This window comes from Paramormyrops kingsleyae, chromosome 7 (assembly GCF_048594095.1).
Source record: "Paramormyrops kingsleyae isolate MSU_618 chromosome 7, PKINGS_0.4, whole genome shotgun sequence".
NCBI classification, from domain to species: domain Eukaryota; kingdom Metazoa; phylum Chordata; class Actinopteri; order Osteoglossiformes; family Mormyridae; genus Paramormyrops; species Paramormyrops kingsleyae.
This window is the reverse complement of record NC_132803.1, coordinates 26,374,567-26,392,512: the sequence shown is the minus strand read 5'-3', so window position 1 is coordinate 26,392,512 and position 17,946 is coordinate 26,374,567. Positions and strand designations below refer to the sequence as shown.

The 17,946-nt window shown below is 38.3% G+C and overlaps 2 protein-coding genes across 7 annotated transcripts in view; one reads left to right on the top strand and one right to left on the bottom strand.

Moving 5' to 3' along the window:
• The window catches only part of nup54 (nucleoporin 54), an 11,657-nt gene extending 10,605 nt beyond the window's left edge, over positions 1 to 1,052 (top strand). For all 5 annotated transcript variants that reach the window (XM_072714637.1, XM_072714636.1, XM_072714638.1 and 2 more), the window contains 2 exons: positions 239 to 349; positions 460 to 1,052. In XM_072714637.1, coding sequence (XP_072570738.1) covers positions 239 to 349; positions 460 to 588 — 240 coding nt within the window. In that variant the 3' untranslated portion in view covers positions 589 to 1,052. The remainder of the gene's footprint in view (positions 1 to 238; positions 350 to 459) is intronic.
• Positions 869 to 17,946, bottom strand: LOC111852610 (serine/threonine-protein phosphatase with EF-hands 2-like). Of its 2 annotated transcripts, XM_072714631.1 has the most exons (19): positions 17,717 to 17,946; positions 14,983 to 15,026; positions 14,807 to 14,879; positions 14,288 to 14,305; positions 13,576 to 13,703; positions 13,316 to 13,370; positions 13,055 to 13,230; positions 10,219 to 10,333; positions 9,993 to 10,039; positions 8,916 to 9,082; positions 8,790 to 8,826; positions 8,097 to 8,246; positions 7,017 to 7,343; positions 6,744 to 6,929; positions 5,563 to 5,705; positions 4,817 to 4,923; positions 2,608 to 2,771; positions 2,371 to 2,458; positions 869 to 1,836 (listed from the first exon to the last, which is right to left on the bottom strand). In XM_072714631.1, exons 3-19 carry the CDS (start codon positions 14,859 to 14,861, stop codon positions 1,601 to 1,603), a joined length of 2,199 nt encoding a protein of 732 aa, XP_072570732.1. In that variant the 5' UTR covers positions 14,862 to 14,879; positions 14,983 to 15,026; positions 17,717 to 17,946; the 3' UTR covers positions 869 to 1,600. The 2 variants fall into 2 exon arrangements, with proteins under 2 accessions (XP_072570732.1, XP_072570733.1); XM_072714632.1 differs by lacking the exons at positions 14,288 to 14,305; positions 14,807 to 14,879; positions 14,983 to 15,026; positions 17,717 to 17,946 and having other exon boundaries at positions 13,316 to 13,401; positions 13,576 to 13,632.

The window sequence follows — 17,946 nt, the reverse complement described above, 5'->3', positions numbered from 1 at the left end:
CCGGTGCTCAACTTAGAGCATCTGAGCTAAGCAAGTCATTTGTAGCCTCAATACCGAATGCACCCGGTTTATGATGCCAGATGTGTGCTGTGTATGAGTCTGTGCCCTCGATAAGCCATTCTGGGAAATGGATAGAAGACTATTCGGATTTCGATGATATTGTGACTTAGAGCCCTGCAGTATTCTAATATGACAGTTATATGCTAATGAGGTGTGACCATTTTGTTTCTGTCCTTAGGGTCGGCTGAATGAGCTGATGTCTCAGATCCGCATGCAGAACCACTTCGGGGCAGTCCGCTCGGAGGAGCGCTACAGCGTCGATGCAGACTTGTTGAGGGAGATAAAGCAGGCAAGTTCTAGTGAAGGTTCAGTCATGCTTCCGGATGTCTTGTTTGTTTGCGCGCATTGGCTTCGCAGTCCTGTGTCGCTGGTGGGAAACGCCTCTCCTCTGTGTTACAGCATTTAAAACAGGAGCAGGAGGGCCTGACTCACCTGATAAGTGTTATCAAGGATGATATGGAGGATATCAAACTGATCGAGCACGGTCTACAGGATGGCGTCCATGTCAGGGGTGGCATGCTCAGCTGATGTGATGTTCTCACAGTTTGTCCTCCTCCTCCTTCTGCTGCTGCTGCTGGGAATTACGTTTCACCTCGACTGGCAGGGTGCATCGATGGCTCCTGCCTGAGGCCTTGAACTGTTTATCCTAATTGAAATCTATCTCCTGGAAAGTGATCAAACATTTGTAAAGACTCACTGCAGTGCTAGGAAGCTTCTTCAGTTTTTTTAATATAAGACTTGGCACTTCTCTGTGGGTACAAATGTACACTTGTAAGGTGTTTTTAATGTCCGAGTGTCAACATGTAAATATGCATTTTTATCATTTTCAGCATTAGGCAGCCTATTCCTGGAATTGGCACGGTGTTGATTTGTTGATGGATATAATGCAGAGCTACGTTCTTCTATTGTTCTGTAATAATACATATGGAAAGCCAACATATCTGTCCAGAAGTGCAGTGTACCCCAAGATTAAAGCAATGTTATTCAATAAAGTTTGTCTGAGTCTCTTTGCCTATTTGGAATAATAAGTATGCAATTATCACATCATAACAACCAAAATAGAATAATCTTTGACTTTTTTTTACATTAAATATGGAACCTTTTTGCATAAAAACCAGAACCCAAATCAATTCTAATCCAGAAGTTAGCCAAATGACCTTGTTTAAATCTTATACTCATTGTCATATTCAGCAGATTAGCTGAATATGACAATGCTCCAGTAAATCGGTTTCCAAATCATTATGAGGATTATTTGACACAGTTGCCAGCACACGATTCCAACTAGAAATTGAGGCAAGTATACATTTTGTATAAATCTGCCCAATATTGAAAAATCAGAGGGTGTACAGTGGCACCTGTATTTTTTATTGGTAAATCTGGCATAGCAGAGGTAGAAATGGGGGGAAATGTGTCTATTTCAGTATTCTGTGAAAATGATATATTGGGTTCACTTCATTTTAAGCAAGGATTTTCAGCAAACCTATGCTGGTCCTTTAGCTTATAACCTTATAAACCTCCATGTGTTTCAATAAGTACGCATTTATTGAAATGTAGACTGCAAAAGGCTCGCACTTGAATCTTCGCATTCGGCTGGGTGCTTCATAGTCCTGTGCACTAGGCGGAAGGCCTCCATGAACTCGTTGATGTCAATTTTCCCATCTTTGTTGAAGTCAATGCTGACTGCCATGTCTGAGATTGCCTTGTCACTTATCCCCATGTTTAAATGGGAGCTGAACAGCTTCCATGTCTGATGAAACTCTTCGAAGGAGATGAACCCTGACGACATATGGATAGAAGGACACTTTTCATTTCATTAAAAGACATTTAGAAAATTATAAACAGTGACGGGGCAGAGAATGTAAGAGAAAGCACTGCACATAAGACTGTAGTAATGACTTGAATAAAACATTCTGCACATACAGTACTTAAGCATTCTAGCTGTATTGCACTGAGCATTTTGTTGAGTGGATTGTTGAATGAATAAATGAATGTGCTGCGAATGCTCAGTGAAATATACTTAAGCAGTTTTGATCGATTCAATTAAAGTTAATAATACGTTTGAATCGTACCTCCAGTCTGTGTATGGTGTTACTGATATGCATAAGATGGAGGGAAGGATAGTTACGTGCTCTTGTGCCATGATCAAGTCTACTGCAAAAATACACAAGACCAGCAAAAGGTACAACCTAGCCACCTAACTGCTGCTCACCTGTCGACATTGCACATTACCACGCATTACAATATTTATACTTCTGCTAAAAGCTTTAGCAATGGCCATGTAATAGGCTGGAAAATAACTGCTATTCTTACCTGAATGATCAGTGTCAATGATTCTAAAGATGGTCTCAAGGTTGGAGTGATGCTTGTACATAGTCTCAAGAAGATTCTGGTGAACAAGCTGTTTTAAAAAGTAGAAACAGTATGTGCAAATGGTATGCATCTTGACACTTCTGAATAGGCATAGCTGGCCCAGTAAATCAGAAATATTCTGTGTTGGGGTGAATATTTAGTTCTTTTAGATGGAATGGTGGACCCCATTTGTTTTACCTCAGTCCTCGGCTCAGTGATGGCAAGCTCACAAAACCACGCCTGATAGTCCAGCAACCCATCCTGTGTACTGGTCACCAGCTGGGGGCGTAGCACCCGCCAGGGCAGGCCCAGCTGAAGCACAGCCTCTACCGCAGCGGACCAGTGTTTCAGGGAGATCTGTCCTGCGGTGGGCAAACACATGACAGGGGATCAGCACCAACACGTGGCCTTGCAGAGAGGATTAACATGGGCTGCTGCTTCCTGAGGACTTATCTGACAAAGTCTGGCGTATGAATTCAGCCCCAGCTCCTTTTACAAAACCAGTCCGCGATCCCTCAGCAGCCTCACTGCCTGACGTAATGCTGGGTCGTTACTTTTTCCATATTCTTCAACTTTTCATATTAATTTGTGAAACGAAACATAACACTCCTAATGCAGTCACTTGTAAGGCGTTTTTAATGTCTGAGTGACAGCATATGGAAATACATTCCTGCTCCTGGAATGTACATGGAATGTATCGACTCGGTTGGTGGATTTATTGCAAAGCAAGGTTCTCCTATTGTTTTGTCATAATACATATGTACTTGACAGAACAGTTAAATCACAGCTAGATAAGATTTTAACAACTATGAGCTATTAGTCAAGTTCTCCCCAAACGAGCTTGATGGGCCGAATGGCCTCCTCTCATTTGTAAATTTCTTATGTCCTTATGTATCATTTGGAAAGCCAGTACAGTGGTACCTCGGTTCTCGAACTTAATCCATTCCGGACTCCGGATCGAATCCTAAAAAGTTCGAGTTCTGATATAATTTTTCCCATAAGAAATAATGGAAAACTAATGAATTGGTTCCCGGCCCCCCAAAATTACACCTAAATATGTTGTTTTTTTTTTTTAGCATTTAAACACAAAATGAACAGGATAAAACAAGAAGAGCATTTTTTTCTTAATGGCTTCCAAAACGATAAAGATCTTATCCCAACATTACCCCTGTCCTGCCCCGATCGTCCGTGACGACACACCTTTGCCCTTATTGGCTGAAGCGTTTAGTTACATGCATGACGTTTGTATCCCAGGCAGTTCCGATGCGTAATCTGCTATTTCTTCCGAATATCACGTAAAGCAGTGAGAACTGGTTTTCAGTTAATTTACCTGATAAAATAAAGTTTAAATAAATGACATAAATGCTCTAATAGTACACGTAAGTTAGTGGTTTATTTATTGTTAGTTACTCTAATGTTGCGTTGCTTTATTTGGTTAATCGTCCAGTCTGTGAAGAAGGCATTCAAGTAAGAATTGCATTGTAGTATGACTCATTTCCTGGCGCGTACAATTTATATTAGGTCAGGGTTCACGGTTCGACTTCTGATATTCAGATCGAGTTCTAGGTCAAACTGGTTTGTTCGACTTTCAAGAAATTCGAGTTCTAGTGAGTTCGAGAACCGAGGTACCACTGTATATCGGTCCAGAAGTGCAGTGTACCCCAAAATTAAAGCAATGTTATTCAGTAAAGTTTGCTTGTTGAATCTCATTGCCTAATCCTAATTGGATTAATCAGCATACCATCATCACATCATCACAATGAAAAAAGAATTATATTTGGTTTCTTTGCCCCTGTGCATCAAATATGGAACCTTTCTGCCTTAAAACCAGAGGTCAGATCAATTCTAATCCAGTAGTTATTTAAATGCAGTCATGGAAAATTTACCAGCTGATGCTGATTGTTGCTGTGTCCCTCCATCATGCCACCAACACTGTAACTACTGTGTGAAGTGGACTATGTGTCCAATGAAATAGATGGTTATCTTAAAAAGCATGTATGCAGTTATCAATTTTGATTGTTTGAGCGAGGCTATACAATTACGATATTAGTCGGACTTTAGAAGAAAGGTGATAGATGATGAAGAATTCAAGTAGTTACACAGCAACCCCTATTTGTAAGGATAGCAGTGCAGTGTTATGATGTAATTTAGGAGAACAAAATGTACAAGAACAGCAATGTTAAACAGACTTTGGTAAACTGATGGTAACACAATATTTAGGCAGAGATATTAATTTGATACTGGTTCATTCAAAGGCACATTATACAGGTTAAATCAAACAGAGGTTGTATAAATAAAAAGTGTATAGCCCATGGGTAATTAACCAGAGAACACCAAATCTTTGCGAACATTTTGTTAGTTGATTTTGGAGGCTATATTTGACTGCCTAAGTTAGCAGCTCAAATACCTGTGTTGCCACTGTCGTATTCTTGGAAGGCTCTAATGAGGTCTGACTTGTGGGCAAAGAGCAGCTCCCTCAGGGCTCTTAGGGCTGATCGCTCCATGTGGCTCACACTGCAAATGCAATGTGACGAAAATGTTCTATTTCACCTTGACTACAACATGCTAAAGCAATGTTTCCCAATCCGGTCCTTGGGGACACACAGACAGTGCACGTTTCTGCTCCATCCCAGCTCCCTGCCAGATAGTCCACATTTTTGCTTCCGAGGGAGCTGAGAGGGAGCAAAAACATGGACTGGCTGTGGGCACCCAAGGACTGGATTGAGAAACACTGCGCTGAAGTATATTGAAAGACAACAAACAGTGAATCTCAAAAGTAAAGAGATAAATGCAGTTGATTATATTTGCTATAATTTTTTTAATTGACTTCAATAAATTAATAATGTTAATATGGATAAAGCTTCACAAGATTATTAAATCAGTGTTTAATTGGTGTTTACTAATGATTTAGAAACTGTTCAAAACCTGATACTTTTAAAGACATTCAAATTCATTTACAAGTAAAACATTTTAAAATTTAAGTTAGACATTTAAAGTCACACTCTTGAAACTTTAAAGCACATTTGGCTCTACTTCAAATGTACAGCTGATATATTACAGGTTTAAACCTACATTTTTAGAAGCTTTTCAAATGCAATAAATAAGAATTCTCTGGACAGGGTACTGTACAATGTATAGCATGTTAATCTTTACCTTTGTCTGAGGGTAAGCTCTCGGGTTGCACGGTTTGCCTGGTATTGATTGAAATGCGGTACCAAATCCGGACCTAGTCTGAGGTAGACTCCTCTGTTACTGCCCACTTCATAATAGTTTGATGCGGAAAAAATGGTCAGGACCTATGAAAAATGAATAAGCAGTGAAATGAACACTTTTATCTAAAAATCAGTAATAGACTTTATTATTAATAATCAGCAACTTACATTTAAAAGATAAAATATACTTTTGGTTTATTGAAAATGGTTTTTAAAATTGTGAATTGTGAAAAGTAGGGAAATGCTATTGTCAGGGTAGATGTCCTACAGTATGAGTGCTATTTCTACAATTATAAAGCTAATTAGATAATAAAACTAAATCATAAAAATTACAACATGCAGCTATTGAAACCTATCACTCGTTTTTCCTAAACCTATGAATATGCTCATCTACTCAGAAACATGTATAGTAAAATTGCTTCTGAAGAATGCATTGAAATTACTAACTAATTAGCCTATATAACCTAATTTAGGTGTTTTGGAAAAAATGACTAAAATCACTACCCATTGTTAAGTATATATAAATGTTTGTAATGATCAGTTACCCGATTTCTTATAAAACACACCCTTTTGAAAAACAAATTAGGGGATACCAGCTCAGCATAGACAAAAGATAGCATAGACATCTTCTGATCTGTGTGCTGTCGACCACCATAAATAAGTGTACAGTGGTACCTCAGTTCTCAAACTCATTAGAACTCGAATTTCTTAAAAGTCGAACCAACCAGTTTGAAAAAAAATTACCTAGAGCTCGATCTGAATCTCAGAATTCACTCCGTGAACTCCAACCTAAGATAACTTGTAGGCGCAGGGAAATGAGTCACGCGGCACGTCTCTCAGCGGAAACAAAGGGTAACGCTTCAGTCTCAGCCTCACATTCGCAGTGATAGCATCGTGCATGTTTACACTAGCTGAATATCGGATGAATTTATATATACTTTAATAAAATGATAGTAATAGTCGCTGATTAAAGTCACGTGACATATGGGTTTAGGTGCCCATATCTAAAGGGGATTAGAAGATTATAATTCTCACTTATTCAGTACAACTTTCTCTTTGTCAAATATCATATCTGACCTGGCTAAAGAACTGAAAGCAACAGTCTTTCTATCAATTCCTCACCTTGCGATTGTGGCAAAACGCATAACCCTCCTGCTTGCACTCATGGGACCGGATAAGGAGCTGCAAATTATGTCTGCTCAGGACCTTCTCTGTTACATCTGGACCCCAGTAACATCCACCTCCTCGAATCTTGTTGGGAATGCAGCCAGTTTGGGACATTGGATCACTCCACAGCACGTCATCAATCTGCATCACGGTTACAGAACACAAGTATATTACAATCTTTGATTATTAAGTGTTGACAGGCACGGAATCATTATGAAGCATTATTACCTGTTTCCATTCATTGTCATTGTCATTATCTGTCCCAGAAGTCTTGGAGTCAGAAGAAAGTGTATTATGGATGTCCTTACAGGATGGGTTTAGTCCAGCCGTACAACTTTGTTCCTTCAGCTTATCCTCCACTAAGTGATTTACTTCACTGGAGGGATCCTGCGGAGAGCTGCAACGGAGGTTCTGATGGGAGCTGACTGGAGCACTGTAGGTCAGGGTGCAGTGACTCTTCAAACTAGTGCCCATCCTGGCGTGGGGCTTGATGTCCAAAAACAGGTTTCCACTAGAGGGCGGATTCTTCTCGGGAGGTCTGAACATTGAGACATACTGAGACAGGACTATGTATTTCAGTAAACAAGCAAAGATCAAATACATCATACAGAGCTCTACAAGACTAGAACAACAAAGTTATTGCAACTTGTGACTGATCCTTCACCATTTGGTTACAATAGATGACTTTCCATTTCATTAAGAGCTTCAATCAATTATGGAACCTATTATATAACTCCACAGTGGTCTGGTTAGATCTGGTCCACCCAATCATAATCTCAGCCCACCCAATGGCCCAGCAAATGCCAACCAATCAAATATTATTTTTTGATTGTTGTAAATAAGAAGGAAGCAAGCCAGGATGGACTTAATAAACTATGACACGCAAACTATGACCTTCCAGCCCCTACAGATAATTCTATGATCCACTTGTGGTCAGACTGGTCAGAGGAGGGAGGCAAACTTAGATGAACGATGCTTTATTAACAAAAAACTTACAAGGAAATTAAAATATTCAATCATAATTTTGCTTCAATATATGTACTGGGTTTGCAGGACCAGTATGCATCATAAATAGTAAATAAAAACATAGACTTCTACAGAGTAAACTTTCAAATGATTAAGTCAGTCTTTAATAGGTGTTTACTAATGATATAAGTACTCTTCAAACCCTATATGTACAGATCCAATACTTTTGAAGACGTTCATATTTGTTTATAGATAAGACTTTTTAAAATTTAAGTTAAAATAGACACAATGATTCAGAATTTAAAAATTAAAGATAATCATGTTAAGAAAACAGCTACATACTTTCTGTCGGTCCAGTTTGGCAATAAGACTGAGGTCAGTGGTATCAGAGATCCCTCCATGCACAATCAAGACTTTTTGATCAACCACAGTTGCTAGTGGTAACCAGCTGAAGATCTTCTGAAGCAGTTTCAGTATCTTCTTGCCATGGAGCTATGGAGTAACAATGGCTTCTTAAATGGAAATAGTTACTATTGTTAATATTTTGTGCAAAACCGAGTTCCATAGTACTTTATAATCAATTATGTTATATATTTTTAGCATGAATGTGGTCTTTAAAGGCAATGCAGAATATTATCCTTATAATCCTCCTACAAATGTACAACAAAATCACTGATTTTTCCTCTTAATATTGGGATAAAACAATTATTACTTTCAGGTCTACTGACTTGTAATATTCCATAGAAATCAAGGACAAAATCTGTAATCATGAAGTTCATGGAATTAAATTCTCTACTTCACTCCCTATTTAAACTTTATGCAATAAAGTCAGTGGCTCTAAGAATTTATTGGATAGGTATTTAATTAAGTACATTTTCTTTACTAATCTAGATTGAGTCACTAACTGACTACATAGACATATGAACAATTATACAAAGTGGTATGTGAAAATACAGTTACCAAAGGAAATGTACCAAATCACCCTAAATATATTCTACTTAAATCTGCTTTCAAACACTATGCAAAAAGACATACCATATATTTTCCCAACACTTCCTTGGTGAAGCCATACCTATAAAAATTAAAAAGATTTTTTTTTAATTAATTTACCTTTTGCATTGCATTTAAATAATGAAATTTTGAGTTTCAAGTGTATTGTACCTCAGATTCACAATGTGGTCCTCATGATTTCCTCTGTTGAGATGTACATTATTTGGATACACCAGCATGAATGCAAAAATGATAAGAAGAACCTCAATGGAGTGCTTGCCACGGTCCACAAAGTCACCATTAAAAACATAAGGCTTCTCCAACGATGGGAAGCCATTCTGTACAGGGTTAGGCAAAGACATACACAGAGGTTAAATAAATACTTATTCATTTTTCAAACTTGAAAACGTCAAACTTTTTTTTAAAAAAAGAATTATTTGTTTTTGGAAAAAAATACAAATTAGACGACTGCTAAAAGTGACTCCCCGACTCTTATCCAGAAAACAAAAGAGACAAAAATAGTTCTTCAGCTTGGTTCCAGTTACACCCCAATTTCTCTGTAATTCAGAACAATCTCCCCAAACTTGATTTCATAATTAACATTTTAAAATTATGGGAATGAAATTTTTCCTACATTACTATATGCCAGGGGTCTCCAACTACAGTCCTGGAGAGCTACTAACCAGTAGGTTTTCTATGATACCCGGCTTCTAATGAGCCACACCTGTTCTCAGGTAAATACCAGGAGCAGGTGTAGCTCATCAGGACCCAAGTGGGACAGAAAACCTACTGGATAGTAGCTCTCCAGGACTGGAGTTGGAGACCCCTGCTATATCCATTACAACTCTCCAGTACTATTGCACAAACCCATCCAGAAACATAGCAGTGGCAAATAGTTGGAATGTCTTCAAGGGTAAAAACCACCTCAAACTTAATAGATAATTTAATTTAAACTTTTACATAGAACTCCTAACAAATAAATTGAACATTATAAAACCATACAAATGAAAACTATGACAACTTCCATTCCCAATATCAAAATGTACAAACATAAGGGATACATATGGCTATGTGACAATATTTGGCTGCCTGGTAAACTGGATCAGCATAGTCACAGTAATATAGGTCAAAAACAATATTTGGCTGCCTGGTAAACTGGATCAGCATAATCACAGTAATATAGGTCAAAAACACAATCTTCCTTATTCCGTAATTCACAGTGATTATTTTTTGCATTTGTATCCATACCTTGTAAAAAATGAGCAGCAGGTCCTCCAGATGCCCATGTAAGTCGCCTGAAATTATTTTAAAATAAACAGCACACATTAACATTTTCTTTTATCCATACGCCATATTGTCCCGTATTTTGGCTGTTTACCTAAATAAAAAATATCGAGACATTTTAAAAGTTTCCTACAGTTTGACATTGACCTGTTTTTAATAATAAGCAATGTAATGTAAGTGGTGTCATTACCACAGACGGTGATTTCCTTGCTTTGGCAGGTGGAGACATAATTTATATTTGGCAATAATCTTAGTAGTTTCCAAGTTTCCAGAAGAAGCTGAAGAACGTATCGTGTATGGAGATGCTATTAGGAAAAACAGTGAAAATCAAGTAAAACACAAATGAACAAATAAAACGTCAAATATCCTAAGCTTGTTTTACTTCCTACCACTAAAAATTATTAACCATAATAAAACCATCACAATAATTCAACACAGAATAATTTCAACGTATTCTTTAAAAAAAGAGTGGGCGTCCTTTGTGGAAATAAATGACTCTCCGGGAATCTCATCCATATTACTCTGGGAAACAGCAAAAGTGGTGTTAAGATGTAAAAAAATACAAAAAATCAATATACAGACATTCCTCTACTTACGAACGTTCAACTTACAGACTTTCAGACATACAAACGAAGAGGATTGTAAGAGCTAATTGTGTTCCTTGGGCTCCCGTTTCATGTCCACAACATCGATTTTTTTTTCTGCGCGCCAATTCCGCCAAGTACGACTTCTGGCCGCTACTCCCGCCACGCAGCAGCGTAGCGTGCGAACTCCCAGCATCCTAGTTCTTTGTACTTGTGTATACCGTTAAAATCATGTTGAATAACTACTTATGAACATTTCAAGTTACAAACGGCCGTTCGGAACATAACTCGTTCGCAAGTAGAGGAGCATCTGTACAAAAAAGGAACAGGACCTTGAACAAACTCTTGGACAAAAAAAAAAATCTAAGAACTGAATGACTTATATGCCACAAAACCCACAGCAAGTCTAGAAGGAATCGAGAGAAAATAAATCACAGCTTAACAATATAAACAATAAAACCCAATTTCTGATACAAAGATTACGACATGATCATTTTCAACACAATAGCAAATCAGGAAAGTATCTGGCAAATCAAGTCAAGAGAAACAAAGAAAAATCAATTATACCAGTCATAAGGAACACAGCAGGGAAGGCTATGCAATCACCCAAAGAAATCAATGATGTATTCCAGGAATTTTACAGTAGATTGTATATCCCTGAAAAGGAACCTAGTCCAATACATAATGATTCCTCCTTAAGTAATACAGAGTTACTCCAACTTAATAAGGAATAATCAGATGAAATGGACAAACCATTAACATAGAAGGTACTCTACACAGCACTCAGTACAATGCCAAAACATAAAGCTATAGGACTTGATGTCTGCTGAGTACTATAAGCATTTTTGGAACACAATCTTGCCGCTATTTCTCAGAAATGAACTTGATATTAAACACAAATCAATAATCCCACAACACATGAACACAGCACTCATTACAGTATTACTGAAACCCAATTAAGACCCTCCTCTCTGCTCCAGTTACCGCCCCCAATCACTCATCAACACAGAGCTCTACATTATTAGTAAGGGCCTAGCCAACCATCTGGGTACTGATAACTGTTCATTAATACATTTAGATCAAACTGGTTTCATCAAAGGAAGACACTCATCAAATAACATGCACAGATTACTCAACTTAATTAATGCACCAAAACAAAAAAAAAATGGAAACAATAATTGTATTGTTAGATGCAGAAAAGCATTTGATATAGTAAACTGGAAAATTTTATTTGAAAAACTATGGAAATTTGGTTTTGGAGAGTCAGTATTCAATGGATAAGAATACTGTACAGTTCAATAACAGCCACGATGGTTACTAAACAAACATTACTGTAGGGCTGGGCAATATGACCAAAAATGTTATCGAGATAAGAAAAATCATATCAGTCGATATAGATAATTATCACAATACAATTCATGAATCATTATTTTCAATAATAATTCATAATTTCTTTACTTTGAGGCTCTATTTATGCTTAAAATTCCCTTAGGATTCTTCTTAAACAGAACATGGAAATGATGACAAACTGAATGGACTGCAAATTCAAATGTAATTTTAATAAATAAGTCATACAATAATATTTTTTGTTGTAGGGCGTAACACTAGTAATAATAAAGTTTTATGTGTTTTTCCCCTCTGACTGCCTCGCTGCTCCTTACAGGGAGGGGTCGGTTTAACATTACTAGTGGAGTAAAATGCTGTGTCTTGTTTTGAACCTCTAATTGACATTTGTATACTTATTACATGAATATAAGGTAATAAAATGGACAGCGTCTCTATTTGCTTAATTTTATTGATGATTTCAAAATAAAGTACAGCTGTTTCAAATGCTTTTCAAAGTACAGTACTGTACAAATTAAATTACTGAACTGTGTATAATTCAAATACTCTATAATACAGTACAGTACTGTACATAATTAAATTCAACTCAGTTTTCACAATGTTACATTGTCTCAAAGCACTTATTGTAGTTTCACTGCTGCATCTCCGTGGCTCGTTTTCTGTGGTTTGTCATAAACTTTGATGAGTCTATATTTGTCATTGAGAGAAAATGACTTTCCTCTCATGTTTTCTGTGCATGAAGCATTAGCCTCAGGTAGCTAATCAGAAGCAGACAGGTTATCGCTCAGCAAAGTAGGGTGATCAAAGTAAAAAACAAAACAAAAAAAAATACCACCGTTTTTTTACATATGATGTATGGACCCAGAATGAACACTGTAAGCGGCCTACTTGTTTACTATAAATTAACTATTTAAACAGTGTTTGTACAGGAATGATTCTGTCTCAAGCTTTTTGATCTATATAAGCGGTTGATCACTATAAACAAGATCACTATAAGCGGTTTCCACTGCATTTTAAAACAAATTACATCATTATACTCATTAATACACCCCTACCCCTCCCCCCCTCAAATAGGTCACAGTGGATAGAAATACCTACCTGTTTGTTCCTGAATGCTTCAACTAACTCAGCTGCACCAGTGACAGTGAGCGGGAAGCTGAGGTGGGGTCCAGAGTACAGCTTAGATACTTCCATGTTCTTATAGCAAAAGTATATCTCCAATTCTGTGTCATGACACATTTCATTTTCCCTGAAGATGTGGGAGATCAAGTTTCCTGCAGTGGGACAAACAGCACAGCCCGATCACCTTGGGAGACAGGAAAACATAAAGCTGGTGGACAATACAAAAAAATAGCTTACTTTCACTGCTAGCTGGTGTAAAGTGATCCATGAGGTAACCAAAGAAGTTGTATAGCTGTAAAGGGCATACATATAGTGTACAGATTCTGGATTGCAAAGGAACAGAGAAATGTTGATCAATAGTATATTATCATACAGAAATGACGAGATGAAAGTAGGGTGAAGTGATTGCAGGCGCAAAAACCAAAGTGCACAGTGTTCTACTTCAATATGCCTAATTTAATTTTGTACTTTTGTAATTTTGAAGGTCCAGATCGTACCTTGATCTGGTCTAGCTCCCCTGCGTATTCTATAGACTGGAAAATGTTCCATGTACATCTCTGTCTCATCTCCATACGGGCCACATATTGGCGGTACCATCGCTGGATAAGCAGAGCGGCTCCTATTGCTTAGGGGAAGAAAACTCTATGATCACCGTAGCTCAAGCAGCTGGTTTTGATAGTTCCCAGAAGAAGGTTTATCAAGATAAAGACTGAAGAAAAAAATACATATTACTGAATCGATAAAAGCTTCCCAATAACACAAACTATAACCTATAAAAGTAATTCCATCCTCATCCATTCTCTATATCTCTATGAGCACAAGGCAGGGAACAACCCAGGATGGGGCGCCAACCCATCACAAGGCTCACTCACACGCCATTTACTCATACATGCACACCTAAGTGCCGATAAAAGAAATTTAAATTCAATTATGAATAAACGTACCTGTAGCGGCTAAAAAAGAAGGTGCAGAACGAGGAAAAAAAAAAGATTTCAATTTTATCTCTAATTTCCTTGAATTGTCAAAATAAAAACTTATCAATAACAATAATGTGATAATGTTAAAACACATCAATATGATAACATCATTAACAAATGAAAAGCTATCTAGTGCAGCATCAGGCGATATAGGCGGCCGCCTGGGGTCCCGCCTAGGACCAAGCGCACCAAAAGGCATTGATCATATGCATCGTGTAGAATGAAATTTTACCTGGGACGCCGAGGCTTCCTAAAGTTTGCAAAAAAAAAACATTATTGCAGAAGTTAGACTATATGGGTATTGAATAATGGATTTGTTTTTCTTAAAATTCAATATATACTTCTACTTTTAAAAACTAGATTTTAAAATTTATTTTAAGTATATTATCAAACTATTAAAATCTGTTTGGTAGCACTTTACCTGACGGGGCACAAATAGCAATAACTCAGTTACTACTGAAGTACAAATCATGAACAAACTAACATGAGATCAGTATTTCACGGTTTACAGAATTAACAGATATAGTAACAAATATAGTAACTGCTTGAGATAAAACATGCATCACGATTCATTCATGATGAATTAACATGAGATCAGTATGTAACTAAAACTTAGTTTGTGGTTTGATACATAAGTAATAGCATAATACTACATTATTTGTGCCCCGTCAAGTAAAGTGTTACCAACTGTTTTTATAGCTACAAATAAAAAATGAAACGCAAGGCACTGATAAGAGAATATGAAGAAAACCTCTCTGGCATTTCTTCAGCTCTTGTGCATTAGATTTAGTGATCCCACATCCCATTCTGTTTCACTCTTCAGACTGTAGGGGGGAAAGGGAATGATGTGCATGGAAACAGGAACAAGAAATTACTTTTATTTACACTCTTAAATTAGCCTATTGCAACTGAATCTGTTTTACTCACCTCTATATTTGTCCTTAATTCCTCTGTCTTCTGTTCAGTTTTATCTGAAACACCACATTATAATATTTCCTGCATTGTACAGAGCTATTATTCTAAATTTTAAATCTAATTCTACAGCTAATTCTAAGTGCAATTCATCTATATATAGCAGGTATCATATGAAACTTAGTCACTGATGTGAAACTGATATTTTACTGCACGCTCAAATGGGTAAATAGTTGAGTCATAGATTGATTGACGAAAAGATAAAATGTACAATAAATAATATATTTGCTACTAATTACACACTGTAGAACATACAGAAAGAAAGGGGGGGGGGGGTTGGGGGCGTGTCCCACCAATATTTAAATTTGGTCGAGGAAAAAGGCATGCCTGTAAATAAACATTTGGGGTTAATGAGCACATCACGTTTAGTTATACACTGCTCAAAAAAATTAAAGGAACACTTTGAAAACACATCAGATCTCAATGGGGGAAAAAATCATGCTGTATATCTATACTGATATGGACTGGGCAATGTGTTAGGAATGAAAGGATGCCACATCGTTTGATGGAAATGAAAATGATAAACCTACAGAGGGCTGAATTCAAAGACACCCCAAAAATCAAAGTGAAAAAAGATCCGGTAGGCTGGTCCATTTTGCCGAAATTTCATTGCAGCAACTCAATATCGTACTCAGTAGTTTGTATGGCCCCCATGTGCTTGTAGGCATGCCTGATAATGTCGGGGTATGCTCCTAATGAGACGACGGATGGTGTCCTGGGGGATCTCCTCCCAGATCTGAACCAGGGCATCACTGAGCTCCTGGACAGTCTGAGGTGCAACCTGGTGGCGTCGGATGGACTGAAACATAATGTCCCAGAGGTGTTCCATTGGATTTAGGTCAGGCGAGCATGGGGGCCAGTCAGTGGTATCCATTCCTTCATCCTCCAGGAACTGCCTGCATACTCTCGCCACATGAGGCCGGGCATTGTCGTGCACCAGGAGGAACCCAGGACCCACTGCACAAGCGTAGGGTCTGACAATGGGTCCAAGGATTTCATCCCGGTACCTAATGGCAGTCAAGGTGTCGTTGTCTAGCCTGTAGAGGTCTGTGTGTCCCTCCATGGATATGCCACCCCAGACCATCACTGACCCACCACCAAAATGGTCTTGCTGAACAATGTCACAGGCAGTATAATGTTCTCCGCAGCTTCTCCAGACCCTTTCACTTCTGTCACATGTGCTCAGGGTGAACCTGCTCTCATCTGTGAAAAGCACAGGGCGCCAGTGGTGGACCTGCCAATTCTGGTATTCTATGGCAAATGCCAATCGAGCTCCACGGTGCCGGGCAGTGAGCACAGGGCCCACTAGAGGACGTCGGGCCCTCAAACCACCCTCATGAAGTCTGTTTCTGATTGTTTGCTCAGAGACATGCACACCAGTGACCTGCTGGAGGTCATTCTGTAGGGCTCTGGCAGTGCTCCTCCTGTTCCTCCTTGCACAAAGAAGCAGATACTGGTCCTACTTATGGGTTAAGGACCTTCTACGGCCCTGTCCATCTCTCCTAGAGTAACTGCCTATCTCCTGGAATGTCCTCCATGGCCTTGAGACTGGGCTGGGAGACACAGTAAACCTTCTGACAATGGCACATATTGATGCACCATCCTGGAGGAGTTGGACTACCTGTGCAACCTCTGTAGGGTCCAGGTATCACCTCATGCTACCAGTAGTGACACTGACTGTAGCCAAATGCAAAATTAGTGAAAAAAAACTGTCAGAAAAGATGAGGAGGAAAAATGTCAGTGGCCTCCACCTGTTAAACCACTCCTGTTTTGGGGGTCGTCTCATTGCTGCCCCTCTAGTGCACCTGTTGTTAACTTCTTTAACACCAAAGCAGCTGAAACCGATTAACCCCCATTGCTACTTAACGGACTAGATCAATATCCCAGAAGTTAAATTGACTCGATGCTATGCTCTGATTAAAAAGTGTTCCTTTAATTTTTTTGAGCAGTGTATTTCAAATGATTGGTTCATTCATTGATTATTTATTCATACCTGCTTGTCCTATTCAGGGTCGCGGGGGGTCCTGAGCCTATTACAGAAACAATGGCCGCAAGGCGGGGAACAACCCAGGATGGGGCATCAACTCATCCCAAATCAGACACACCATTCACACACACAGTCACACCTACGGACAATTCAGCAGCTCCTGGCTGTTCACCGTGTTTTTGGACTGTGGGGGGAGAGCTCTGGAAGCCGGAGGAAAGCTCACGACTGGCCGGGGACAACATGCAAACTCCACAAACGCAGAGCCGGGCCAGAAATTTGAAACCAGTCTCCTGAGACGTGAAGCGACCGTTCCGTCCCCCCAAATGACTGGTTCTTTCCTCGAAATTACGCTATTTTATTATGTTTTCCCTGTTTGTTTATTTCGTAGATTATTAAATACATTTTCCCTATAGATGTTCAACTCCATTCCGGCTATGAAAATTTTAATATTATGTTTATTTTAAATATTATTTTATTAATATATATTTTTTACAAAATTCTCTTTTAATTAACTGTATTATCTGGTTTAAAAAATCCTACAATTTGGTAGGCTATGCTCATTTAAATACGTCAAATACTTTCTTCTACACCAGTATTGCAATTTGAATAAAAATTCTCATCAGTCTGTCGTTTATTAAATAATGCTTTTTGTGTTAAATTTACTTCCTTCAGCACTGCACATTAGTCAAAAGTAAAACTTACCTTAATGCTGGCCCTTTTGTTTATGGGTGAGAAGAAATTATATTGATCTTCAGTGATTAAGCATTTTCAAAAATTTAGTTCCAGTTCCGTAATTTTCCATAAACGATGACTGACACGGAGATGAAACTGGAGAATAATACTAGTAAATAATTATGCACATCCGTCTGAGAAGGTGCGTCCCACGTGAACTTGAGTTTAACTTTGGCACCGTCATGCTGCGTGCACGGATA

What these genes read in the sequence shown, in the direction of transcription:
- LOC111852610 (XM_072714631.1), bottom strand. Translation starts at nt 14,861, where the DNA reads ATGGGATGTGGGATCACTAAATCTAATGCACAAGAGCTGAAGAAATGC. An exon ending in GGGAGCTAGACCAGATCAAG is followed by an intron (nt 13,371 to 13,575) that starts GTACGATCTGGA and finishes TGCCCTTTACAG; the next exon opens with CTATACAACTTCTTTGGTTA. An exon ending in TACACCAGCTAGCAGTGAAA is followed by an intron (nt 13,231 to 13,315) that starts GTAAGCTATTTT and finishes GTCCCACTGCAG; the next exon opens with GAAACTTGATCTCCCACATC.